Source organism: Geotrypetes seraphini, chromosome 12, assembly GCF_902459505.1.
Source record: "Geotrypetes seraphini chromosome 12, aGeoSer1.1, whole genome shotgun sequence".
NCBI lineage: Eukaryota > Metazoa > Chordata > Amphibia > Gymnophiona > Dermophiidae > Geotrypetes > Geotrypetes seraphini.
The window spans coordinates 12,111,179-12,138,449 of record NC_047095.1 but is presented as its reverse complement, the minus strand read 5'-3'; the positions used below and the strand labels follow the sequence as shown (position 1 = coordinate 12,138,449).

Here is a 27,271-nt window from a genome sequence, read left to right as displayed (position 1 = left end):
ACTCGACCAGAAGTGACTGATGGGAAAGTTGCGCCCCCTCAAACCCCTTGTGATGGACGATGCGGTATCGAGCATCCAACTTACTGGGAACTGCAGGGATGGAATACGGTGTCTCAAAACAACGCATGAAAGTCTGATCAAGCAGTTTATGCAGAGGAAGGCGAAGCGTCTCCGCTGGGGGGTGAGGCAAGTGCATGGTGTCCAGATACTCCTTAGAATATCGAGAACCAGTGTCCAACGTCACATCCAAATCATCCGTCATTTGTCGAAGGAAGGATGAAAAAGATAGTTGGTCCGCCAGCGCCGGCCGGCGAGACGGACTAGAAGAAGTGGAAGCCTCCGGATCCAGAGAGAGCTGATAGCGGCAAGGAGAATAGGAGGTAGATGGTTCCTCATACTCCGGACCCTCAGGCGGGGATAAATCTGACGAGGAGTATCCCATACGCTGGATCTTCTTTTGCGGGGACACCTCCGAATGACGTGAGGAGTGTCGAGATGAGTGTCGAGATCGATGCCCCTCCCGGTGACGGGATGGGGAGCGAGATCTTCTGTGCATTGCACGATCCCCCGAAGCCTCCAAGGAATGGATGGGACTCGATGCAGTGGATCGCAGAGGTGGTAAGGATTCGGACTCACGCAGTGCCACCCAAGTCTGGTATGGAGTGCGGAAGAACTCTTCCTGCGATGCAGTATGCCCAGGACTTCGACTATCAGGGGCTGACACAGCACTCTGCTGTCGAGGGGGGCGTGATGGGCTCCAAAGGCGGCATATCACTAAATGAAGCCCGCCTGGAAACACCCGCCGCCCTCCGCCGATCCTCCTCGTCGAGCAGAGAGATCGTACGACGAGGAGGAGGGGGCGGGCCGCCCCCCGGGACCGAGACCGGGAGGTCACCCTGAATGGAGGCGATAAGCCGGGGTCCCATAGACTGCATAAGCTCGACAAATTGAGCTTCCAGCAGGGATCGCAGCGAAGCCGATATGGAGGGATCCGCACCGAAAGGGGGTCCTCCAGCACGGTCTTCGCGCTCCTTAGTGGCCAAGTGCTTTTGCTTGCTAGCTTTAGGCACTTTGATGACCACCGGAGGGACAGTGGAAGGCGGTACCTGAGCCGAGGAGACGGGGACAGGCACCGATGCTAAACCGGAAGCAGAAGTCGGAATGAACGATGCCGGCTTCACGATGCTAGATGCAGGAGTTGTCGATGCAGGCTTCGAACGAACTGGTGAAACCGCAGTGGAAGTTGAAGCAGACGGCTCTTTAGCAGACTCCATCTTAAACATCGACTCCCAAAGTAAGCAGCGCTGTTTGAACGATCGCGCAGTGAGCGTGGAACAAGGCCGGCACGATTTCGGAACGTGTTCTGGACCAAGACACTGAAGACAGCGTCGATGCGGGTCCGTCAACGAAATCGCACGCTGGCACTTGCTGCACTTTTTAAAACCGGTGATTGGCCGGGACATAGGCCGGAAAATGGTCGTCGCTAGGTCGAAGGCGCTCGGCCTAAGCCACGAGGCCGGCCCGGCCGAACCGCCGGAAGAAATAATTTTAACTTTTTTTTTTTTTTTTTTTTTTTTAAACAACTTAAAACTTGAAATTAAATCAAATAAACAACAAAACGCGGTAGTAAAGAAGGCAAATATACTGAAATTCAGTCAGCGCAGAATGAAGTGAAACTTCTCAGCTCCGCGGAAAGAAAAGAACTGAGGAGACACGCCCGGTACATCGGGCGGGAAGGCACTGGCGCATGCGCGGTGCGGGCATCTCGAAACTTCTGAGTTTCTTCAAGCAAGACATGCTTGCAAGATGTCCGTATCGGGGCTCTGTCGGATGACATCACCCACTAGTGAGAATACCTGCCTGCTTGTCCTGGGATAAAATGAGCTACTTCTTCGCTCATATACACATGCCATATACACAGGCTTCTAACTGCTGGGCAGCTATTTATAGAGTTGCTCATTAACTAGTAAATTTGTGCATGCAATTTAATTGAATAATAAGCCAATTAGCACCAATAATTGGGTGCTGACAATCAATTATCGGTGCTATTTGACAGCAAGGTCTGAGAGGCCTCAAACGGTGTCAACTCCTGAAATGGTTGACCATGTCCAGGACCTAATTTTGGCAGATTGTCAAATATCGGCTAAAACAATTGCTGAAACACATCTGGGTATGCAGAAGCTGACAGCCAAGTAGGTGTCCAAATGTCTGAATGCTGATGAGACACGAAGTCAAGTGGACACTTCCAAGTTGATTTTGCAGAATTTTGGGAATAACTAGTTGTGTTGATGAAACATGGTTACACCATTACGATCCTGAGACAAGACAATAGTCCATGCAATGGTGGCACTCAGATTCTTCAAGGTCAAGGAAATTCAAGAACCAAAAGTCAGCAGGAAAGGTCATGGCCAAAGTGTTTTCAGATCAGGAATATGTTATAATGAATGACTATCTTTTAAGGGGAAAATAGTTAATGTAGAATACTAGTGTGCTGTACTTAAAGAAGATATTAAAAGATAGAAGAAAATGCTTTTCAACTTATCTTCTGTTGATCGGTACACCAACGGTGGCCAGCGTTTCACAAATCTGCTGCCTCAGGGTGTAACACGTCCGATCAAGCTTTGAGTGGGACATCAAACGCGTCTCCTGCATCCAGGATGCAGGAGGCCCGTTGGTGTACCGATCAACAGAAGATAAGTTGAAAAGCATTTTCTTCTGTCTTTTAATATCTTCTTTTAAGTACAGCACAGCACAGAGCTTTTTTCATTTAAAAGAGGTTTTTTGCCAATGAGGTGAACGCCTAACCACCTTTAAACTACCTTTTGTGGAGGTGGGAGGGCCCTTGTCTGAGGCTTTTTCCTCCGTTTATAAATTGTCATTAAGCCTGAACTGTGTTGTTATTACACCATTTGACATGGTGCATTTTTCATAGCGAAAGCGTTTTCATACCTCTAATACTGTATGTCATATCTCAAAATAGATATAGCTTAATTAGAAAAGGCACAGAGAGGGTCGACTAAAATTATAAAAGAAATGGGATGACTTCCCTATGAGGAAAGGCTAAAGCAGCTAGGGCACATCAGTCTGGAGAAGAGATAGCTCAGGGGAGATATGATAGAAGTCTATAAAATATTGAGTGGAGTAGAACAGGTAGATGTGAATTGCTTGCTTACTCTTTTCAAAAATGCTAGTACTAGGGGGCATGTGATGAAGCTACAAAGCGGCCAGTAGTTTTAACTCCAGCAGCCTCCAACATGCTATTCACTATTATAACAGTGATATAACAATGGAGTTTATAACAGTGAATGGCGTGTTGGAGGCTGCTGGCGTTCAAATTACTGGCCTCTGAGGTTGAACAGTTGTAATGAGTTTACACCGCAATGCTGGAAATTCTAAGTGCTTAAAGCTAAGTAAAGCTTTTGTAAATTCTATCCCTGTGTAGAGTGGTGGGCTTGGACCTTAATTGAAATCTGCATTTTTTTGAAGTGGAGCTTTTTGGTGCCTATGATAAAATATGAGCAGCTAAAAATCTATGTTGATTGCCAAATCTATTAAAGTGCTTGAGGCTTTTTATCCACTTTATTATTAAATGTGGTTTTGTGGGCAAACCAACCGCAGGCTGGTAATATTGGTATAATCTGAGAAGTGTTACTTGTTACCAACATTATCATTACTTGTGTAATAATTTATCAGTTGAATAAAATGTTGTTCATGTCCAACATGATCCTTCTTCATTTGGATAACTTCTTACCATTGTTCTTCCAAAGTGGGCTGTGTATTAATTGGAACATCATATGAAGTTGCACACATTAGACATAAACCATCATAAGGAGTTAGCTTAGCAGGGTTTAAAAAAGGTTGGTACAATTTCCTAAAACTAAGGGCTCCTTTTACTAATCTGTGGTAGCGTTTTTAGTGCGTGCTGAAGATTAGCGCGAGCTAACCCCCTTGCTACACGGAAAACTAATGAAGGCGTTAGTGTCTAGCACGCGCGGCATTGTAGCGCGTGCTAAGTGCGCACTAAAACTGCTAGCGCAGCTTAGTAAAAGGAGCCCTAAAGTCCATACACCATTATTGGGAGGGATCTACAGCTTGTCCTGGGATAAGCAGCATAGAATCTATTTTATTCCTTGGGATCTTGTCAGGTACTTGTGACCTGGATTGGCCACTGTTAGAAACAGAATACTGGGCTTGATGGACTTTCAGTTTGTTCCAGTATGGTGATTGTTATGCTCTTATGTTATTTAGGCACACCCTATTCATGGCAGGGTTTTCTTGGCCTAAATGCCTGTACCTATGTTAGGCACCCAATGCTCCTAACTGAAATCCAGGTGCCTAACTTAAATACATGCCCATAATCTGCCCCTAACCGAACCCACTTTTAACTATGGGCTCCTTTTAATAAGCTGTGTTAGCGTTTTTAGCGCATGCAGCATTTTAGCACACGCTAAACCCACGCTACGCGGCTAGAACTAACGCCATCTCAAAGGTCTAGCGTGCATGGCAATGTAGTGCGTGCTATTCCGTGCATTAAAGCCCTAACGTGGCTTAGGTAAAGGAGCCCTGTGTTTTGTCCTAGGCGCTTAACTGTTGCTGCTCAGATATGTGGATATTGTATAGGGGAAAGTATACAATAGCTGTCTGCACAATTTCCTTTTCTGACAAAGCAATTATAATTTAAAGATTATACTGTATATAATTCTCAATGATTTTACTATATTTGACTAAAGTTGTGGCCAGCTTATTTCATAAAATATTAGTATGTGATCTTTATTTCTTTTTAGAGGGGAGAATGTTATGGAGGGTTGAGGCTGCAAGTGTTATAGTGGAGACAATGACCTCTATTGCACCTCCCTCCCCTCACACACACACACACACACACACACATGCACACTCCTGACTGAAAATAAATGCAGCAGGACAGAGAGATTAGACTTCTAAGTTTTTGCAAAACTGATCTTCATTGGAACAACAGAAAGTTCCAAAAATCAATTTTGAACTGTATGGGGGTTTTGATTACAAGTGCAGAAATCTGATGAAATTAATGACAATCCATATCAAGTAGGGCAGGCAGTACTTTTTGTAATGGTGCATATTCTCAGATTTTGGTTTGTATTCATCCTATTCCATCAAGATCAATAGGATCTTCAGAAAGAGTATCTTTCTAGCAAGCTACCTTTTCATCCTCCATTTCACAAATGCGTCCATTCATATGATAACCATTTGCATTTTAAAAAGATTCCAAAAGTTAACAATGAAATGTTTTCGCATCGAGGAGATGAAAGTGGCTTGATCTGAAGAACGCTTTCTTGTGAAACATTAGATGCCGTCTTTAAAATCAAGGAATGCAGCTGCAGCATCAATTAGGACCGCTAAAAACACTGTGATTGCTAAATTATAAATACAATGAATCATGATTGCCAAACAAAGGGGTTGCCTTCATTGTTAAACACTGCTTACACTGCAAAGATGCTGGAGGAACAGTTCTTTCTGACAAACACCACTGGCTTGGCACAGATGGTGCTTCTCCACAGAAAAAAAAAACCTGTTAATTGTTATTTATCTTACCCTCCTACATGTGAGTTCTCGTAGTGTCTTGTTAAATTTTAACTTGCATAAGGAGACTCCTCAACAATCATTTGAAATCCTGAAATGGTGCTGCATGAATGCATTTATTCTATCATCATAACATATTATTTCATTTGCAACAGATTTTGCCAGGATATTCTATCATGGCTAAAGAGCTGTGAGGCTACAATTTGTACAAAATAAGAGTGTTTCTAGGCCTCAGATTAAAATATCATATTTTTCCAGTTTGGGAAACCCTTCTTTAGCTCCTCACACTTTTATTAATTATGACAGTAAAACATTGTGTGTTATACAGTAAACCTCCGGATCATTAGACCTACCCAGATATTCAATGCCCAGAGCACTATATGCCCCAGCATTGAATATTGTCACAACCCCAGCCTTAAGACTAGGGTTGTGCCAGGTCTATCTCCTCCAAATCCAAGCCTTACCCTAAAAGGGCTAATCAGAGGGACAGGCTAAACTCAGACAAACAGATAGGGTCAGAGTTCCTATCAAACCATCAGGTTACAGAATCCTGGGGAGGGGAAGATGAGTGGGAGAACAGCCTGGAGCAGCGGGAGGTGCCTTACACAAAAGGACAGCCTAAGAGTCAGGCTCAGAGCTCAGCTAATGAACCACTGCTGGGGCCAATTAAGGCTAAACAGAAAACTCAGCAGAAGCAGCAGGTTGTTCCTCCCCCTCACAGGTTAGGGCGTGTCCAGCTCAGGGCTTTAGAGGCTGTGCTTAGGAAGAACAAGGCAGTCTACCCTGGGTCAGCCCAGGAAGGAGGCTCGAGGGACTGGGCTCCTGAATCCCCACAGAATCAGGACATTGAAATGGCAGATGTAACCACTGTCCCTGAGGCAAACCAGCCAGCCAGCCAAGACGCCATAGAACCTATGGATACTTCCCTGGAACCAGAGGAAATACACATGGATCAAAGTTAAGTTGGATTTCCTTGCTGTTTGTTTGCTTTTGGAATCTAGTTTTCTTTTAGGGCTGTCTGGAAGCACAAGGCAAGTGCAGACAGCGTGAGCAGTGCTGGGCTCACTGCTGCAGCTGTGCCTTATTGTGGGGACAGAGAAGAAAGTGTTTATTTTGAACATTTTGACTTTTGCCTTTTTCTATTTTGAGAGGGCTTTGTGAATGACTGTGTGAAAGGGGTAGTAGCGTGGGGAGAATCCATGTAAGATCCTCAGGGTGGGATTGTGGGGCCAATTCTTTGGCAATCTTTAAATAAAGTGGATTCAGCTACTCCCCTCCCCCACCAACTACCTGTTAAGTTGGCTGGGGTAGGCCTGCTAAAAACCAGGCCTAGGCAGCCCGTTCTGAGAGTGTTTAAAACACGGCGAATGACCAGTGTAAAGGCTGGGTAATTCCTGTAGCCTTAGTTTGCCCTTGTGACTGTGGGACTGACAGGGCAAGGCTACACTAGAACCATTTGAACTTACCTGCAAGAAAGGTGTGGGCTGTATTTTTTACAAGTCCCAATTTTCTGTTTATATTTGATTTTTGAGTTCAAAACTTGAACTGTGGCACTTTTGCTATTTGCAGAACTGTGATAAGCAATAAAGTTGGACACCAGTTCTTTTGGAAAAGCTTTATTGTTCCTGACATTTTTTTTTTTTTTTTCAACAAAGTTCCTTATAATGTCCAGCAGGAGGCACTAAAGATCCCACTCCTGATACCAATTGTGAGCCTGCCGGTGCCGGGTTTTGCAAATGGCCACCGACCAGGACTCAGAAAACACCGAACTTGTTGTGCCTTCAAAGGATGTTGAAGGTCCTGCTGGTTCTTATGAATATAATAATAATAAAAAAAATAACCCAAATGTCAGGAACAATAAAGCTTTTCCAAAAGAACTGGTGTCCAACTTTATTGCTTATCACAGTTCTGCAAATAGCAAAAGTGCCACAGTTCAAGTTTTGAACTCAAAAATCAAATATAAACAGAAAATTGGGACTTGTAAAAAATACAGCCCACACCTTTCTTGCAGGTAAGTTCAAATGGTTCTAGTGTAGCCTTGCCCTGTCAGTCCCACAGTCACAAGGTCAAATTAAGGCTACAGGAATTACCCAGCCTTTACACTGGTCATTCGCCGTGTTTTAAACACTCTCAGAACGGGCTGCCTAGGCCTGGTTTTTAGCAGGCCTACCCCAGCCAACTTAACAGGTAGTTGGTGGGGGAGGGGAGTAGCTGAATCCACTTTATTTAAAGATTGCCAAAGAATTGGCCCCACAATCCCACCCTGAGGATCTTACGTGGATTCTCCCCACGCTACTACCCCTTTCACACAGTCATTCACAAAGCCCTCTCAAAATAGAAAAAGGCAAAAGTCAAAATGTTCAAAATAAACACTTTCTTCTCTGTCCCCACAATAAGGCACAGCTGCAGCAGTGAGCCCAGCACTGCTCACGCTGTCTGCACTTGCCTTGTGCTTCCAGACAGCCCTAAAAGAAAACTAGATTCCAAAAGCAAACAAACAGCAAGGAAATCCAACTTAACTTTGATCCATGTGTATTTCCTCTGGTTCCAGGGAAGTATCCATAGGTTCTATGGCGTCTTGGCTGGCTGGCTGGTTTGCCTCAGGGACAGTGGTTACATCTGCCATTTCAATGTCCTGATTCTGTGGGGATTCAGGAGCCCAGTCCCTCGAGCCTCCTTCCTGGGCTGACCCAGGGTAGACTGCCTTGTTCTTCCTAAGCATAGCCTCTAAAGCCCTGAGCTGGACACGCCCTAACCTGTGAGGGGGAGGAACAACCTGCTGCTTCTGCTGAGTTTTCTGTTTAGCCTTAATTGGCCCCAGCAGTGGTTCATTAGCTGAGCTCTGAGCCTGACTCTTAGGCTGTCCTTTTGTGTAAGGCACCTCCCGCTGCTCCAGGCTGTTCTCCCACTCATCTTCCCCTCCCCAGGATTCTGTAACCTGATGGTTTGATAGGAACTCTGACCCTATCTGTTTGTCTGAGTTTAGCCTGTCTCTCTGATTAGCCCTTTTAGAGTAAGGCTTGGATTTGGAGGAGATAGACCTGGCACAACCCTAGTCTTAAGGCTGGGGTTGTGACAATATCCAGGGTTAGTTCAGCCCATGGCTGGAAGCAGCTTGCCATGGCCCGGATTCTGCAACCTACATTGTTGTCAGTGGCCACTTTAAAAACAGCCACCAATCATGTGTCAATCATGGGACAGCATCCGATATAGGTAGGAGCCCGAAATGTAGGCCAGGCACAATTCCGGTACTGAATTTTTAAGTGCTAGTAAGCACCAAATATTGTTTAAATGTTGTATTTTACTGAGCTTGGGCACCTACCAGTGCCTAAAAAATTGCCGCTGGTTATAGAATCTGGGCCTCACTGCCATAAGCTAAATATTGACCCCATAGGGCCATATTCTGTATATAATGCCTAAAAAATTGGTGCCAAAAAGGACGTAACTTAGACCTATTCTATAAACTGCACCTAACCTCAGAGGTGCTTTACACAAGAACAATATCTGCCCCATTAAAAAAAAAAAAGAGTTGCTCCTTCCCTCCCCCCCCCCGATGACAGTCCCCTCGCCACCCGTAACCAAAATAGAGGCAGGAACGTTGCTCATTCGCAACCCCCCCTCGCACCAGCTAAACAGCCTCACTTGCACTTCAATAAAAATCGGCAGGAGAGATGACAACTCTCTCCTGCTGCTGTGAACTTTCCTGCAGATTTGACCCCCTGCAGGACCCCTAAACCGACCCCTTCCCTCCCCTTCCCCATTTTACCAAAAATCAGCAGAAGGGATTTCCACTATTTTCTTCCACTGCATACCCCTCTGCCGCCCCCCACCCCAAACCACCCCCCCAACCCTTGAACCTCCCCCATACCTCTAAATTAATGATGACAGCAGGAGGGATGCCCAGAACCCTCCTGCTCGAAGGTCCGCCACTCCAAAATGGCAGCCCTTCCCTTTCCCAGTGCATATAAAGCAGAGCAAAGCTGCTGAGAGTTCCTTAATGAGAAACTGGATTCCATATCAATGATCATGCGTAGTTATACAACAAAAAGCAGCAAAGATTAAACTTTCAGAAGCCCATGTTTTACTATTTTTCTCATGATTTTATCTAAGTAAACTCACACAAATTAGACTTACTTTTAATTTGGTGCCCAATGTAAACTGCTTTTAAGTAGGAAGTTGCAATTTGGTATATGACATACATGCAAATTGATGATCGTAAATGAAGCCAAACTGCAGCTTTAGTAATCGGATCACTAAGTCACAGTGATCATTTACACCATTATAGATTTGCTTCTATTTGGTGGAGCTAAGAGTTGATTGTGTTATGGGCAAAAAAACAACAATAACAACCTATTAAGCATGTCAAGTTTATCCAAGCCTATTAAAGAGACCAATTTACTGTATTTTGTTAAACAGCCTTCAGCTTAAAGATGTAATTTATTCTAAAAGATGTAAAAACTGAGGCAGACCTAAAAATTGATGACTCTAGCACAGTTTTGTGATAGTATTGTTAGTTTACAGGTCCTGATTAATGACAGTGATAACATATAGCCTTGTGAGATTTTTCAGACACAATGTAGTAGAACGATATGATCAATCCATGGTCTACAGGAAATATAGCATTGATGTGCAAATTTGCTTCTATATTTATAACACAAAGAAGACATATTTTGAAAACAATAACTTAGTTGAAATGATTTATTTAACTTATTAGTGTAGACTAGAACTATAACATACCATCTGTGCTAACAGTAACCATAAAAGGATCATGCTGTGCTCTATGTACGGATAGCATAATTAAAAGGGTTGCTCATGTACAGATAGCCTAAGGCAGGGGAGTTAAAGTCCCTCCTCGAGGGCCGCAATCTAGTTGGGTTTTCAGGATTTCCCCAATGAATATGCATGAGATCCGTTTGCATGCACTGCTTTCATTGTATGCTAATAGATCTCATGCATATTCATTGGGGAAATCCTGAAAACCTGACTGGATTGTGGCCCTCGAGGAGGGACTTTGACACCCCTGGCCTAAGGGAACAGATACCCATGACCAGAGATCATGAGGCCAGTAGTTCAGTATCTGGGGACATACGTCCATGTTGACTACCACACAGGGAGAAGGTCATGTCTAAGTTTCAGGATCATCTAGTGCTCCTCTAGTAGCCTCTATATGCATCTACCCAACTGGCAATCCATCAAACCTGAGTAAAGGTCAAGACTAGGTCAAGGGGACATGGAAGTACACTTTGAAGGGATGAGGAGAAGTGGGGAGGATAAACTAAGGGGTTCTGATAGTGCTCTGGGCTTTTCTTTTTATGTCCCTTGCTGGAGTCATTGCATATTGTCTTCTCTCCCTGTCAGATTATTGGCTCAATTTAAAGAAATCTTGCTCTGAAGACATTTTAGGCTAGGTAAGTTTTGATACATTTTGCTTATGCATTGTTGAGGATAGTATTTTTAACCATATTAATAGTTTGCAAACTGTGATAAATTGTATTTACTTGATGGACTATTTGGATAGAATATGCCATTTTTGTCTTATACAATTATTTTTAGTGGAATTGAATTTCTCAGTAGAATTTGGAGGTAATCATGAGGAAGGTATGAATCACCCCGAATGGTGGAGAATCCAGACAACTGTAAGTTCTCTAGCATGAAGAACTCTGTTTGCTCTCTTGTCCTGACTATTAATCCATGACGCAGTTACAGTCTATTATTATTTGAAGGATCGATGATCTTGTTTGAATGGGACAGGCTGACTAGTATCATCTGGCAAAAAGCTGTCTCCAGAAGAGAGTTTTGATCTTGCTTGCTTGCATGAGGTGAATCAATGATTTGGGGGCAACTCGTATCTTACTCATACCCCTTGTTTGATTCTTCGCCTTCCTCCTACCTTTCTGGTAAAGGGCGGAGCTAGGAAACAGATAGGAAGGCTTGGGTATCTGGACTAGATTCCCTTGTTAAGTCATAATAAAACTACAATATTTTGTATTTTCACTTGATCAAGCAGTACCTGTGTATCGATTATATATTATGTCATTTTATAAGGGATAAGAGTGAGCCTGGGTTGATGATGGTTATGTTTGGGTATTTCATCAAGATTCACCAGAGATTTAGAATATGTACAAGGAATCTACGGGCCTGTTTTGCAAAGCCACGCTAGCGGCTGCTGCGCGGTAACAGCCTGAAGCCCATAAAGATTTAAAGGGCTTCGGGGCTGTTGCTACGCGTCAACCGCTAGCGTGGCTTTGTAAAACAGGCTGTATATCTCATGAATGATAAATGCTAAAAATAAATTAATTCATAGAACGCATGAAGTCTCTGAAATGTGATAACTGTTGCTGTATTTTTATATCATCTTTCCTTTTTTGATAGAACTTCTTATATTTTGTAATTTTTTATGTAACTTTAGAAACATTGAAAGATCAATATGCAAGAGTTAATTTTAAGAACTTTATTATACGTTAATTCCAAGGGGGTCAAATTTGTTTCCACATCAGGTCAAAATATAAATATAAAAATAATGAATGTTAAACAGGCCGACTGCAAATTTGTACATATTTGAATATTAAATTATATGCATGCTTTGCTTCTTCATTAAAATAATTTTATGGCATTTCTTTTGTATCCAGATAATTTATTTGGTCCTTTATGTGGTGGAAGGATGGAATCAACCTGGGCTACTGTTAAGATGTGTCCTTTCAACACTAACTTATGCTACCTTAGCACAGGTCTCATTTAATGCACCAAGACCTTGTTACTAATAACCCACATTAACAGTAAAATAACTTGGTTAATAGTAGCTCACACTGATAACTTCCCCCTTCAGTAGGAAAGAGAAAGGAGGATATAGAATAGAAGGGAATAGATGGGAGATGGTGAGAGAGAGGAACTCAGAATAGGGAAAGGAGAAGAAATCTTAGGTGGTAGGTTTGGAGGCAAGGGATCCTGTATTGTGAGAAGAAGGGATAGTCCACTCAACCCTACAGCCCTTTTGATCCTGAATACATCCCATAGCACCTATGATATCCCTAGTCATATCCCACAGCATATTCAGTCCTCTCACCCACTCTCTCCCCACACTGAAGCATTTGTGCCCTCTCCTCACTCACCTCGTCCTTTCGTGCTTATCTCTACAATCTCAGCTTCTGTCACTAAGTTTTGCTCCCCAAACAACTCATCTCAGTCACTTGCCTTTCCGTCACATATCACATTCTACTTCTCTCTCCAACTATCCCTTAGCGCATATATCTGTTTTTACATTGGTCCCATGTTGGCTTTTCATTTCCTTCTAGACCTTATGAAATGTATTTAATCTTTTCATTGTTGTGGGTTCTTGTTTGCTGCAGCATCAGCTCTCTCTCTCATCAGCTGTTTACCATTTCAGCATCCCGCTAACCCTCCTGCAAACCCTGGCCGCAGTGGGAGCTAATACAATTACTCCATGGCACTTTCTTCTTCCTCTCTCTTTGGTTGTATTTTCTCACTTGCTAGAAATGATCACAGTAACACTTCCATATTCATGACTTGGATTGCTACTGATCACTGCAGTCATTGTTTCCTCCTTCTTTGATCCCCAACAGGATGGATGAAGGCTAAGCCAAGCCAAATGAGAGACTCAGCAAGCCAGAAACAGCCTATGAGCTTAATGGTTGACACCCTTGCCTTCACTCCTCTAAAGGTATTTTTTTAATTTAAGTTCTGAAAATGAGCTCTTTGTAGTGGTAACTCCTAGGTAGTTATGGTGGTTTAATTGCATGTTTTAATGCAAAAAGAAACTATTTATTTAAAATATCATTTTCTATTTTGGAGCTACCATTTGCATAATTTTGGGCTATAAATGCCATGTACAATCTAGCAATTACACTAGAGATGGCACTATTTATAACTATACTTTTATAGTTGGGGATTCAACACCAAAAATATCAAATATATCACCCAACTTCCAGAATATTTAACTCTCCTACCAGTGTGCTTACAAACTTTCAACATGCTCTTATGATGTATTTTATATAACCGAATGTGGCCTCAGGTATACATCCTCCACTCCTGATAATGCTTAGTATCCAGTGAGAATACCGGTGTTCATAATCCTCATTGGCCTACATTCTTTTTTCCGGTTCTTTAAATTTTTTTTTAATTTGTGATTTTTTTTGGAGTTTTAGAAGTATTTTTGAAGTTTTTCTATATAGAAAAACTTTTATATAGAAAAACTTTTATATAGAAAAACTTCAAAAATACTTCTAAAACTCCTAAAAAATATCACAAATTTAAAAAAATTTAGGCGTATTTACCAAAACACGACCCATGTCATGTCCTAATAAAGTGAGCTTCCTTTATGTCTTGAAGGCACTTTGTGCTTTTTTTCTTCTCTAACAATTTACAAAAGCATGAAAATAGGCACAAATGAATAACTTACCCTCTTGCCTGGGGGACCAGGTGGACCAGCTTCTCCAGAAGGACCAGGAGGACCCTGAAATCATTGACATTTTTTTTATTTTAACATTAAAAATGACATTTCATATTTGTACATAACTATTTCCTTGAATTACATAAGCCAAATTTGAGTGCCGCATAACATTATGAAATTGTCTTTTCTTTACATTTTTCATATGTCACAAACATATACATAGGAATTTTAAAAGGCATTTTTACACATAGACCTCAAAACTGACATTCTGAAAATTCCCATCCTTGTTCATGAAACTTATATGCGTATTGCTACCACATGTATATGGAGGCTTACCTGGGGCAGGGTTAGAGAATGGAATAAACACACATGCAAACTTCTGTATTTCCAAAATCATGCTTATAATTTTACCTGGGAAAGGAACCCACACAATAGAATGTACAAATTTGTACATGTACTTTTATCTTGGTACGTTTCCAATGAAACATTTTTCCCTTTCTAAAACTGGTGCAAAGTTGGCGGGTAGAAACCACCTACAGATTTTTCATTTGGCTGCACAATTTGAAGCTTGACCGCAGAATGCAATATATTCTCATGACTTTTATACTCCAAAAACTGGACTAATCATTAACTTGGGATGGGAGCTTTTACAACCCCTGCAAAATATTTGCAATAAATGATGGGGTCGATATCCAAAATGATTGAAATAGCTCGGAGAGACTCCTGGCCATTTAAATCACCTGTCCAGGGTTAACCTGGAATTTTAAGCGGCACTTAACTAAATGGTGCTGCTGAAAATGCCCGGTTAGCGCCCAAGCCAAAACTGGCTATTTTTGATGCATTCTGGGGGAGGAGTTGGCACTTAACTGATTAAGTGCTGATTTTCAACATTTAATCTGCTAAGATAACAACATAAGTAGGACCACATAAAAACACTTAACTGGCCAAATTTTGTGTGGGTGTGTACATGTGTTATTAAAAGTCAGAGCTCGGACATGGCCCGGCATTGAATATTCAGGGATAAAGCTGCCAATGGTTAACAAAACACTGATTGCCACGGGCTCAATATTGGGCCCAATATAATTATGGAAGCATAAGTTATAACTGGTGACTCCCATATTAAGTTTAATATTTGCTACTATTGGACAGTTGCTTTTCTTTCTATCATTTCTTTTATGACTTATCTTATTTCTAATCAAGATAGTAGCAAAAAATGCCATATTGCACTCTAGCAAAGGTTTCCATAATTAGCTTCAATTTGTAAGATTTCAAGTTTACAAGATTGCAATTGTTAATAAACCCAAGATTAGCTCCTTAAGCTACAGGCAAATAGCTTTTAAGTCTGCTACAAATTGTCCTAGTCAACACCACTGAATACTGCAGTGGGTTGCTATTGCATACTTAGCTTTGTTGTAAAGTGTCACACATTTAATTTAACTAGAACGATTATGCACACAGATATGCACACATGAGGCTATTTTACTCACTTGTTGTCCAGGTTCACCATCCTCACCTTTGTCACCTGAGCCACCATCTTGACCCTAAGTGTGATAAAGAAAAAAGGGTAAAAGTTATATCAATCCATTATGGAAGTTATTCTTCTAACGTTATAAATTTAGGGATAAATATTCCACCTCCAATGGTCAGTGATTTTATTTTGTCACTTCTGCCAGCTTTATGCCTGGATATTCAATGCTGGGCCATGTCTGGGCACCTGCATTGAATATCCAGGTATGTTTGGACGACTGACACTTAACTGGTTAAGTTAAACCAGCCACAGAAAGGATTGCTATTGATGTGGTTCTATTTGGTCAGGTAACTTAACCATTTATGGGCTGAATATCAGCATTTAGGAGGGAATTCATCAATGTGTGCTACTGTTAAGATTAGGTATTTTGCCACAAGTTATGCTATTTTAGCACAAAGACTCATTGGATAAAATGGGAACCTGTGGTAAAATAACCTGTCTTAACAACAGCTTATATTGATTAATTCCCCCCTTAACCAGTTAAGTGCTGACTCTATTCTGACTCCACTACATAGCTTAAGCAATTACCGTATTTTCACTCATATACCGCGCACCCGTGTAAAACGCGCACACGGGTATAGCGCACGGGTAACTGTAATTTATGTAAATAAATTTTTATATACCGCACACACCCGTATACCGCGCATGCCGCCCCGACTCTCCCGTCACCGCCCGACACTCCTTTCGCCCGCCCCGACTCTCCTCTGGCCACCCCGACTCTCCTTTCGCCCGCCCCGACTCTCCTCTCCCCCTTGAAGTCCTGTCCCCACCCTGAAAGCCTGATGCCCCCCCCGACGTCCGATTCACCCCCCCGCAGGACCGCTCGACCCCCCACACCGAAGGACCGCTCGCACGCACTCCCACCCGCACCCCCACCCCCACCCCGAAGGACCGCTCGCACCCCCACAGCCTCCCGACCTCCCCCCATCATGTAGAAGCTCCTACCGTTGTCCTGCTGCTTCCTCTTGCCGGTCCCGGCCCTTCTGTGAGCCCTGCGTCTGCACTGCTTCCTCTTCCGGCAGTCCCGCCCTTTCTCTGACATCAGAGAAAGGGCGGAACCGCCGGAAGAGGAAGCAGCGCAGACGCAGGGCTCACAGAAGGGCCGGGACCACCAAGAGGAAGCAGAAGGACAACGGTAGGAGCTTCTACATGATGGGGGGGGGGGTCGGGAGGCTGTGGGGGTGCGAGCGGTTCTTCGGGGTGGGGGTGGGGGTGCGGGTGGGAGTGCGTGAGAGCGGTCCTTTGGGATGGGGGCGCGAGCGCTCCTGCAGGGGGGGGGTGAATCGGACATCAGGGGGGGGAACTATGTAAAAAAAAAGTTGTAAAACGCGCTCACGCGTATAACACGCAAGGTTATGCACGGTTTGTAAAAATCGTGTATAACGCACGCATTATATGCGTGAAAATACGGTAGTACCCGATTCTATATATCGCCATTCACTAGTGTGGTGTTAAGCGTGATTATATAAAAGTTAGGAGCACCGTATAGAATCACGCATAAATGTGTGTGCGTAAATGGTGCACACGACATCTAAGTCAAAAACAGATCCTTAACATGAAAACATGCTAAATGATCTGCCCCCAACCATGCCCACTTTTAAGTTAGCGCTTTGGCCTAGACGCATACCATTTTGTGGTATGCGCCTACCAAGTTGTATGGTTAACATTTAATTAACTCCAATTAACATCAATTATGAGGTTTTAATTGCCAATTATTGGTGTCGATTTGGCCTATTAATCAATTAAGTTAGGTGCCTATATCAGTAGTAGCCTTCTTCTGGACCAATTCCATCCTGTTTATATCTTTTTGAAGGTACAAACCCCAAAATTGTATACAATATTCTACATGAGGTCTCACCAGAGTCTTATACTAGAGCATCAATACCTCTTTTTCCTACTGGCCATTCCTTTCCTTATGCACCCAAGCATCTTTCTAGCTTTCACCGTCACCTTTTAAACCTGTTTGGCCACCTTACGATCGTCACATATTATCACACCCAAGCCCAGCTCCTCTTTCATGCACAAAAGTTCTTCACCTTCTAAACTGTACTGTTCCCTCTGGGTTTTGCAGTCTAAATGCACGACCTTGCATTTTGTAGCAATAAATCTTATCTGCCAAATTTCAGGCCATTCTTTGAGCTTCGCTAGGTCCTTCCTCATGCTATCCGCATTATCAGAGGTGTCTGCTCTTTTGCAGATTTTGGTATAATCCACAAAGAGGCAAATCTTACCTTAAAGCCCTTCTGACCCAGTCCATCACTTTGGGGCCCATACCACCTCTAGTGTACTCCCTCTCAGGGCAGGATTAATTCATCGAGGGCCCCAAGGCACACAAGTACACTGGGCCCCCTGCCCCGCCCCACCCCACCATGTGCCCAGGCGGAAACAGGAAGCTGCGTCAGAGGGAAGCTTTGGGCAAGCAGCACCGCTTGCACAATTACAGTTCCCATTGCCTTTCTTACCCGCATTGCTTGCTTGTCTTACTTTCTGTCGATGGGGGGGGGAGGGGCCGCGTTGCCGATCGATGCTGGAGAGGCCCATCGCCATTTGGAAAAAACAATGTTGATGCCCTCCTTCATCGGGCCCCCCTGAACATTTCGGGCCCTAGGCATGTGCCTACTAGGCCTATTGGTTAATCCTGCCCTGCTCCCTCTATCTAATTCTCTGGTTACCCAGTCAAAGAAATTGATCAGATTTATCTGACAAGACCTGACTCTAATGAATCCATGTTGCCTTGAATCTTGTAATACACTGAATTCCAGAAACTTCACTATTCTGATCATCAGTGGCACTATCTGCTTAAATGCTGCTGAATATCAGCAGATAGCCCCACCCAGGCAATTTAACCAGGCAGGAGCTTGTATGGGGTAAGCTAAATAGTTTACAGTTTATTATTTATATTCCAACTTTATACAAGGCAGATCAAACATCACATACATAATTTAAAACAATAAAAAAGTAGAAAACACTCATGCATGCATACTGCAAAACTGTCAGTGTAACATATATCAATGAGAACTTCAACACATTAGTCTTTCAAAAACAAAGATGCATCATTAAGGGGCATATTTCATCTGGCAAAAAATATGTCACGTCAACATTTTCATAAATTGACAGAAATCTTTCTGTTGTCGAAGATACACTGGAAGCATGTTCCATCCATTGGCCCAGCTCAGGAGAAAACACTTCTTCTTAATGTTTAATGTTGTAGAATTTTATGAGTTGAAATAACCAGGTCAAATAAAATAAAGTATCAGGCATACTAAGGGGTCCTTCTACTAAGCTGCAACAAAAATTGGCCTTAGCACAACTTTACGTGGGCCTTTTCCACGTTCTAGGGCCACTTTCTGCTAGCAACCAAGAAATGGCTAATTTTCCATTTTCTTTTCTTTTTTTTTTTTCCAAATCTTTATTCATTTTAACATATACATCAAGTGTATATTAAAATATGAACACAACATATTACATTATCACTTGATATACCAATGTTGCCATTAGCATGTGGCCATTAACAAAAAATTAGTACTTTAGCTCTTAAGCCCGGATTCTCGAACTGGCCAATCGCGTGTCAATTACACATCGGCACTGGTTTCATAATCACACCGCCGTGAAAGATAGGCACCAGAAATGTAGGCCAAGGTTTTCCAGGCCTGTATATCCAGCACCTATCTTCGAATGAATCACGCCTACATGGGTGCTTTAAGCCACCCAATGCCACTTCCAGTGTTGACCATGCCTACTTTTATTATCAGCAGCCTAAAGCATCTACATAGACACGCTTCCGGTGCTGATCTTTTAGGGATTGCTAAGCGTCTCAAATCTCAGTTAAAAAAAGCTGTTTGGATAGTGTTTTAAATAGAGGTATGGGAGTCTTCTGGTGCCTTGAAAATTGGCATAGGTTCGAGAATCCGGATCTTACCGAATTCCTATATTTTAGGCACTAAAGACTCACATGCTAATCTTGCAATAATCAGTTAGCTTGCAGTAATGTTGATGTATTAACAGATTAGTACAGACATGCTCACTCTCAGAACCCTCCAGATATGCCCCTGTGGTGAAAAAAATTAATATTATTTTTTAGCATGCCAGCAGTGCCTGATGGTATACCATTTTAAGCTGAAGTAAGCACGTGTTAGTGCTTACCACGGCTTGGTAAAAAGGCCCCCTAAGTTACGCTTGAAATAATGAAACTTTGTTTTCATAAATGTTGGTTGCATACTTACAGCAGTTCCAGGCTCACCAGGAGGACCAGGATCTCCAGGGAAACCAACAGGACCCTAACGAATGCAGAAAAGAAAAAAAAATGATTTTACAGGTCATCTGGAGATATAATAAAGCCATTGTGGGCATTTCTTGGTTAGGATTTAATATCTTTTGGGCAGATTTGTCCTGTTCGTCTATTTTAATTAGATTGTGAGCTCCACTGAGCAAGAATTTTCTCTTACATGTTTAATGCACAGCACTACATATGTCTAGCAGTGCTATAGAAATGTTAAGTATTTATTTATTTATTTATTGTTAGTATTTATATACCACTTATAGTCTAAGTGGTTTACATTCAGTTACTCAAGCATTTTCCCTGTCTGATCCAGGGGGCTCACAATCTATCTAATGTACCTGGGGCAATGGGGGGATTAAGTGATTTGCCCATGGTCACAAGGAACAGTGTAGGATCTGAACCCACAACCTCAGGGTGCTGAGGCTGTGGCTCTAACCAATACACCACACGGTAGTAGCAGTAGCAGTCATACTAAAGATCTCAGCTTTGTACTACATACTGACATATATATTTATGGGCTTGATTTTGACCTGCTAATTCAGCACATTATCTTTCTTTTAGAGGTTGATCTACTATTCAGTGGAGTTTCCTAAGGATTAGCAGTCCCATCTTACAAATGTTTGCTACAGAAGAAAATGAGCTTGGTAATACCCTTTCATTACCAAAATAGATCTGGGGCAGAGTCAATACCAGTGTAGTGAGCACCCTTGGCGAACCTTTAGTCTTATATCCCTCCCCTTTCCCCAAAATTAACTTTCAGGCCCTTAGCCTGCAGCCCTCTCACCCATCAAACTATGATAATAAAGCTCAGCAATCAAGCATTCTATCAAAAAAGCTGGTTAAAGAGTTTACTGATGTTTCTTTGAATTGTTGTGGATGTTATGATCTATTGTTTTGCTTTGATTTCAGCTGCAATCTGCTGCTCTGGGTAACATCCTGGTCTTACTTAATGGTTGGAACTGTCCTGCTTCATAGAAACTGGCAAAAAAGATAACTACATGTCACTGAGATGTAGCTATTTATTTTGTAAAAACTGACCTGTGTGCCAGTGTTTGAAAAAGTTTTAAAGAGAAATGAACAGCAGTGCATAATCTTTTTATGACTATAGATATGTCTCTATATATTTAAAAATAATAATAAAAATAAAATAAGTTAATCTTGATTCCCAGCAACTCAGTATTATGAAAGAACATTTCATGCAAAATGGAATATATACAAAATTTGATTATTTAAGATATGGCAAGCTTGCATTGTTTTCAAATGTGGCAGCATATGAAAAGGGTAAAATCCTTATTTCTTACCATTTTTGGAGTGTTTCAGGGTATTTTGTATGCTTTTTTACACACAAGCATTTGTAAACTAAATACATTAATTAGTGCATAAGCCTCATTGGGAGTTTATACACTGTATACTGGAAATTCCCCCCAATTCTATAAAAGGCGCTCCCAAATCGCACACAAAAATGTGGGCATGTGTCTAATTTGTGCAAACGATGTAATTCAGTAATGAATCAATTCGAACCAATAACTGGGCACCAACAATCAATTTTTGGCACTAATTGTAACAATTTGAATTTACATGCACATCTTGCATAAATTTTTTCTGTGAAAAGTGGGCATGACCTTTAGAGGGGAATGGGCAGGCCAAGCTGTTCAATATAGATGCTTGCAGTATTACAGAATGCAGGAGATCTGTGCCTAAATTAGTTGCAAGTACTGCATTTCCCCATATATAGGCCATAGCCTATATATTGGTTTTGCAAGCTGGCCCAGTGGGTGCGGCTTGCAAAACTGAGGCGGCCTATACAAGTTTTAACAATCATCCCCCCCACCTTACCTCCCTCATTGGACGGCCTGAATCGTTGCCGCCTCGAATCACGGCCAGCGGTGCAGGGCAGGAGAGATCGTTTCTATCGCCATCCTGGCCCCACGCTGCTTCCTGCTTGCCGATGCCATCAGTTCTTGCGGGACTTGCGAGTCTCGCGAGAACTGAACTGATGGCATTGGCACCTTTTATAGAAAGCACTCAGGGCCAGATTCTTTAAATGGTGCCTCATCTTAGTAGGTGCCAAGAAAAGTGGCACCTATTCCATGTCAATCATGTTTGTAGAATCACACTTAGTGGCGCCTAAATTGACATAGGCATGAGTAAGCGTCATAATGTTAGGCACCAGTATATTAAGCTAGGTGGTTTTTTTTGGCATAATATACCGGCACCTAAGGTAGACGCCTACCAGTGCCTAACTCAATTCACACCCAAGCTCCACCCCTAACTATACATACTTTCTGTGTAGGTACTTTGGTGTAGATGCTTGCCGAGTTAGGTACCTACCGGCTAATTCGTTTGGGTTTTTTATGGCTTTTTAATGGTACTTTCAATTAGCAACACCAATTAAACAAATTTTAAAAAATTTGTTAGGCACCTAGCTCAGTTGGCTCCCTGATCTAGGCACCTATTGATAGGCACTTTTTGTAGAATCAGGGCCTCAGCACTCATTTTTTGTGGTGCCCAAATTTTGGCACTATTTATTGAATCTAATGCTAACTAGCTTGTCTTTCATAGTGTGCTGATTCAACCAATTCAAATCTTGTGTGATTTGAAGAATAACTTTGCCCTTCTATGTAAGTTTTTTAGGATCACTTACTGGGTTTCCTTTTGGGCCATCTTCTCCTGATGGTCCCTTACCACCTGGAGGTCCAGCAGCACCATGCGGACCTGCTTCACCTTTTTCTCCCCTTTCACCTTTGGGCCCCTGGAAAAAGAGATGTGTTAATAGATGAATGCAAACTAAAGCTATTCAATCACAGAACACATGACAGAACGTCATGGCACATTTAAAGCTTGAATTACTCCTTTTACAAAGACTGGCAGCTTTCCTTGAGTTCTTTGGAATTCCAAGCCCATAGGTTTCCCTCTAAAGTAACCTGATCTTTCATATTTCCATTTTAATTCAACGAGTGTCTAGCAATTCTTTGTTGACCTAGGTTGCTAACTCTAGTTGAACTTTCCTAAAGGCATCATCACGTGACATTATGGATTTAAAGCTTCCTGAAGATTAATTTTATGAAGACAGTAGTTTTCCCCAGTGGAAAATAAGGGTAGAGTACAGGAATGCAAAGTATTACATAAAATATAATCCACATTGAAAATTGGTTAGTCTGTAAATCAGATCTCTTAAAGGGCAAAGAAGTTTATTTTGCTTTTGAGGCATGTTTCAATTGCATGTGTGTTAATTCTGTTATGGTCTTTAAAAAAATCCTACAAGGTAACACATTCAAAACATGACCAATATATTTGAAATATGCTTATTACACTAAACTATAAATGCTATATTTATCTTATAAAAATATGGGTTGCTTCTGAGCTTCTCTGCTCATCTTATCTTTGGCCTTTAACTTTAACATTAAAAATTTCCAGGAATATCTTAAAAAATTAAGAAGCCATAATGAATGAAAATCTGATTCACTGTTTGGTATCTTTCTTTAATAACAATAATAATAATAATAACAACAACAATTTATATACCACAGGACCGTGAAGTTCTATGGGGTTTACAATGATTAGAAATGTTACAGATTGAATGGAATAAACAAAATACAGACTTAGTGATCTAGGGATCGTTTGTTGAGGGCTAAGATTGTATAGGTTGGTTTCCTAAGTATTTCAGGAACAGATGTGTTTTTAGGTGTTTCCTGAATTTCCTATAAGTAGTAGGCACGAGTAATTGTTCTAGATCTTTACTCCATAGTGCCGCTTGATGTGAGAAAAGATATTGGTGATGACTTTTAAATTTACAACCTCTAACCGGTGGAGAAACAATGTTCGGGTGTGAGCTTTGCACCTCCCCTCTCACACACACAAAAAATAAATAAATAAATAAAAATCCAGGATCTATTAGATTCTAGAGCAGTGGTTTCTAACTTGTGGTTTGAGGACTCCTGTGGGTCTAAGAGATTGTTACAGGGATTCTTCAAGACACAGAGAAGATCAAAATATTTTCATGTTGTTGCAATTCATGTGAGCAGAATACAGAAACTGATGAAGAGTTGGAATCAGAAGTGGCTGTAGAGATGACAGTAAAGCATCAGGGGCTGTAGGGGCCAGAAGATGCAGCAGCTATTGGGATGGGATTAGAATTGGCTTCATAGGCTGAAAATAGGATCAGATAGGTGGTGGGGCTAGCAGTGGGGGTGCAATTAGAGGCAGCCTCAGAGACTATAAACAGGAGAATCACAAATAGCATCAGCCTGGAGGGCCTGTAAACAACAATGCAGCATCAATATGTGAGAAAAGGAAGAGGCACTGATGATAGGGATTAGCTGGAGGTAGGCAGAGAGAAAAAGAGAAAGGAGTGAGAGAGACTGCTAGTAACTGGCTGAGGGAGAGAGACTGAGAATGTTGGAAATTGACTAGGGGAAAAGAATGAGAGGCTGGTTATCAAGTCCCACCATCTTCAATCTTTCTCTCTCTCAGCCAAATCCTCAGTTGTTCCTACAAGTGCTCAGATTCAAAATGGCACTAGTTGACTCCTTGTGGTAGTCTCAGGATATTATTAGAGGCAGTGCATTTTTTCTAGCAAATACCAGGCCATTCTTCAGATGATCACTGAGGGACCCATCCCACAATAGACAGGCCCCTACAACCAACCACAGAATCCACGAAAGGCAGTACTGAGTGTACAGAACCTGAGGCTTAAAAAAAAAAAAATACTTGGGTAATTTTATCAAGCAATAGAAAAGGTGCCAGTACTCAGTACTCCTGAGTATCCCCTCAAAAGAAGCCCTGGCTAAGGGTAAATTTACTAAATAAGGTATTTACATCTACTAGCCACTAGAAAAAATCCATGATAGGGACTTGGGGATGGAAGGGTTTTTGCTTTGCATTGGGAGAATCAGGGGAAAGGAAATTTGTGCTTTTTGCCAGGAGTATCAAAGGTGAGGGGTTTATGTTACTAGCAATAGGCCCTTTGATGTTCATTAGGAGCATGGGACACCAACAGATGGCCTGGTGCTCTTGGGATGCCTCTTAAAGGTACAATGCCTTCACTTGCACCACTCTGGTCACCACTGGTAGTCCAATCTCATCCCTGATATCCCCCTGATAGTCCAATTCCATTTCCCCGTTCCACCAGAACCAACCAGTAGGGTTCTCTGAAGGCTAACAAGAGGGAGGAATAATCTCTAGTAACTCCTTCCTTGTTGTCTGGTGGCATCAAAATGGTCCCTGTAGACCACAAGCGGTCACAAAACTATTACTAGGATCAAAGAGCGCACACCCTAGTAGAAGCACTGTAAAGTAATCTCAAGGCGTTAGCTGGTGCCACTTTGAACCTAATAAGTGATGGGGGAGGTGCAACTTCAGATTACTCCTATCTCACTGACCAGGAAAATCCCAGCAGGTGATAGAGAGGTTTATGGGTGTGGGGATGTCAAGAGGGTCTGAGCGGTGGGGGAGATTGGACTTTGAACATTTGAGTGTTTAAGGATTGGATGGGAGGATAGGACATTGAGTCATGAAGATTCAGGGGAATAGAATTTTGAACATCTAGGGTTTGAGGGATATGGAGATGGAGCTTTGAATAGTGGGCTAGCTTGGAGGTTGGGAGGATGGGGCTTTTAATGCTGAGAGAGTTCAAGGAAGGAATTTAATTATCAGGTGTTGGGGATTGGGGAGATTTGCTGTTAGAAATGTTGGAAGGTGGGAGGGGGGGTAAGTTAATGCAGCCCAAAATCAGATTATTTAATATTAGTAGTCCTATCTGTTTTATTTCAGCCAGGAATCAAGTTTCTTTGGACTTGATGTGCTGCCCATCGTGGGAACATCTGGGCTGTTTACAACAATAATATTAAAGAGAGGGGGGAAAAAAAAAGAAAAATAAAGCAAATGATAAAAAATAGTAAAGGGAGAGGGTAAAAAGAAAGGGGAGTAAGAGGAACTACATTTATTCATAGGAAAGATGAGAAGGTAATAAATATCATAACTGTTGACACAGATTGTCCTAGCTGAAAGAGAAATGGAAAAGGTCAGGAGATTAATTGTATGCATTATTAAAGAGAAAAAAGGGTTTAAAGCAGATTTGAATGTGTGATATTCCTGGCAGAAGCACTGAAAATTTATGTTTACAGCAGGCGTTACCTGTGCTAAACTACATTATTTTACTGCAGCTATATAACAACACATTTTAGTTGGTAATCTCTGCTTTGCAGTGCAGTTTAGGTAGACAACCTCAGCTGTGCAAATATCAATTCTAAATCAAACTGGTCAAATTATGATTGGCTATATCTAGGGACATTTTCAGCTGGAAACCTAGCCTGAAAATTAGCCAATTATCTTCTCTGTTACATAGTTACATAATAAAGGCAGATAGAGACCTGAATGGTCCATCCAGATTGTCCAAGCATACACTCTCAATAATTTAATTTAAATTGTTCTTTTTCTTAGATATTTCTGGGTCAGAAACCCAGAGCTCTGCCCAGTATTGTGCATCTACTGGAATCTCCGTCGAAGCTCACTCCAGCTCATTTAAACCCTTCCAGTCCATCCTCAACTGAATGATCATATATATGACACAGACCGTGCAAGTTTGTACATTGGTGCAACTCTGTTCATTGGTTCTTGAAAAATTGACCCCCAATGGAACTAGAGTAAATATTTCTAGCATAGTAATGTGCAACTGATCCTCCCCCTGGGTGATCTGGCTAGTCACTGACCAGTCAATATTCAGTTGGTGGCGGTCAGTTTTTCTTTAAACATTTTGGCTTCTACCAGCTAAATTAGACCTGGATATTCAGTGCTAGAGCCTGGATATCTAGATCTGGAGAGGCCACCAGGATTTTGTGTTCTCCTAAGTTAACCCGGTAGCTATCCAGGTATTGCAAATTAATACTGGAAGTGCCTTCAAAACTCCTGATCACTATTTCCTCTAAGTTGAGTGGGAATCCTCCATCTACAAATCTGCCAGTGGGAGATACTGTTTCAATATCACATTTTCAATAGGGAGGGACAGGCAAACTGTGCAGGACTCTAGAGAACCTGCCATGTTTCTATGTGAAAACACATAGAAATATGATGGCAGATAAAGGCCAAATGGCTCACCCAGTCTGCCCATCCACAGTAACCATTATCTCTTCCTGTCTCTAAGAGATCCCACGTGCCTAACCCACACTTTCTTGAATTCAGACAAAGACTTTGGGTTCCTTTTACGAAGGCATGCTAGCAGGGTTAACATGCGTGACTTTTAATCACGCGCTAACCCCCGCGCTGGCCGAAAAACTACTGCCTGCTCAAGAGGAGGCGGTAGTGGCTAGCGCGTCTGGGAGTTTAGCGCGCGCTATTACATGTGCTAAACCACTAACACACCTTCATAAAAGGAGCCCTTTGTCTCTACCACCTCTTCCAGGAGACTGTTCCACGCATCTACCACCCTTTCTGTAAAAAAGTATTTCCTTAGATTACTCCTGAACCTATCACCCTCTCATTCCAGAGCTTCCTTTCAAATGAA

General features: G+C 42.1%; 1 protein-coding gene across 1 annotated transcript in view; it reads right to left on the bottom strand.

The window, feature by feature from the left end:
• The window catches only part of COL11A1 (collagen type XI alpha 1 chain), a 528,076-nt gene that overhangs the window by 58,662 nt on the left and 442,143 nt on the right, over nucleotides 1–27,271 (bottom strand). Inside the window, exons 51-54 of the mRNA XM_033916645.1 lie at nucleotides 22,415–22,522; nucleotides 19,715–19,768; nucleotides 15,451–15,504; nucleotides 13,973–14,026 (exon numbers count right to left, since the gene is read on the bottom strand). Coding sequence (XP_033772536.1) covers nucleotides 13,973–14,026; nucleotides 15,451–15,504; nucleotides 19,715–19,768; nucleotides 22,415–22,522 — 270 coding nt within the window. The remainder of the gene's footprint in view (nucleotides 1–13,972; nucleotides 14,027–15,450; nucleotides 15,505–19,714; nucleotides 19,769–22,414; nucleotides 22,523–27,271) is intronic.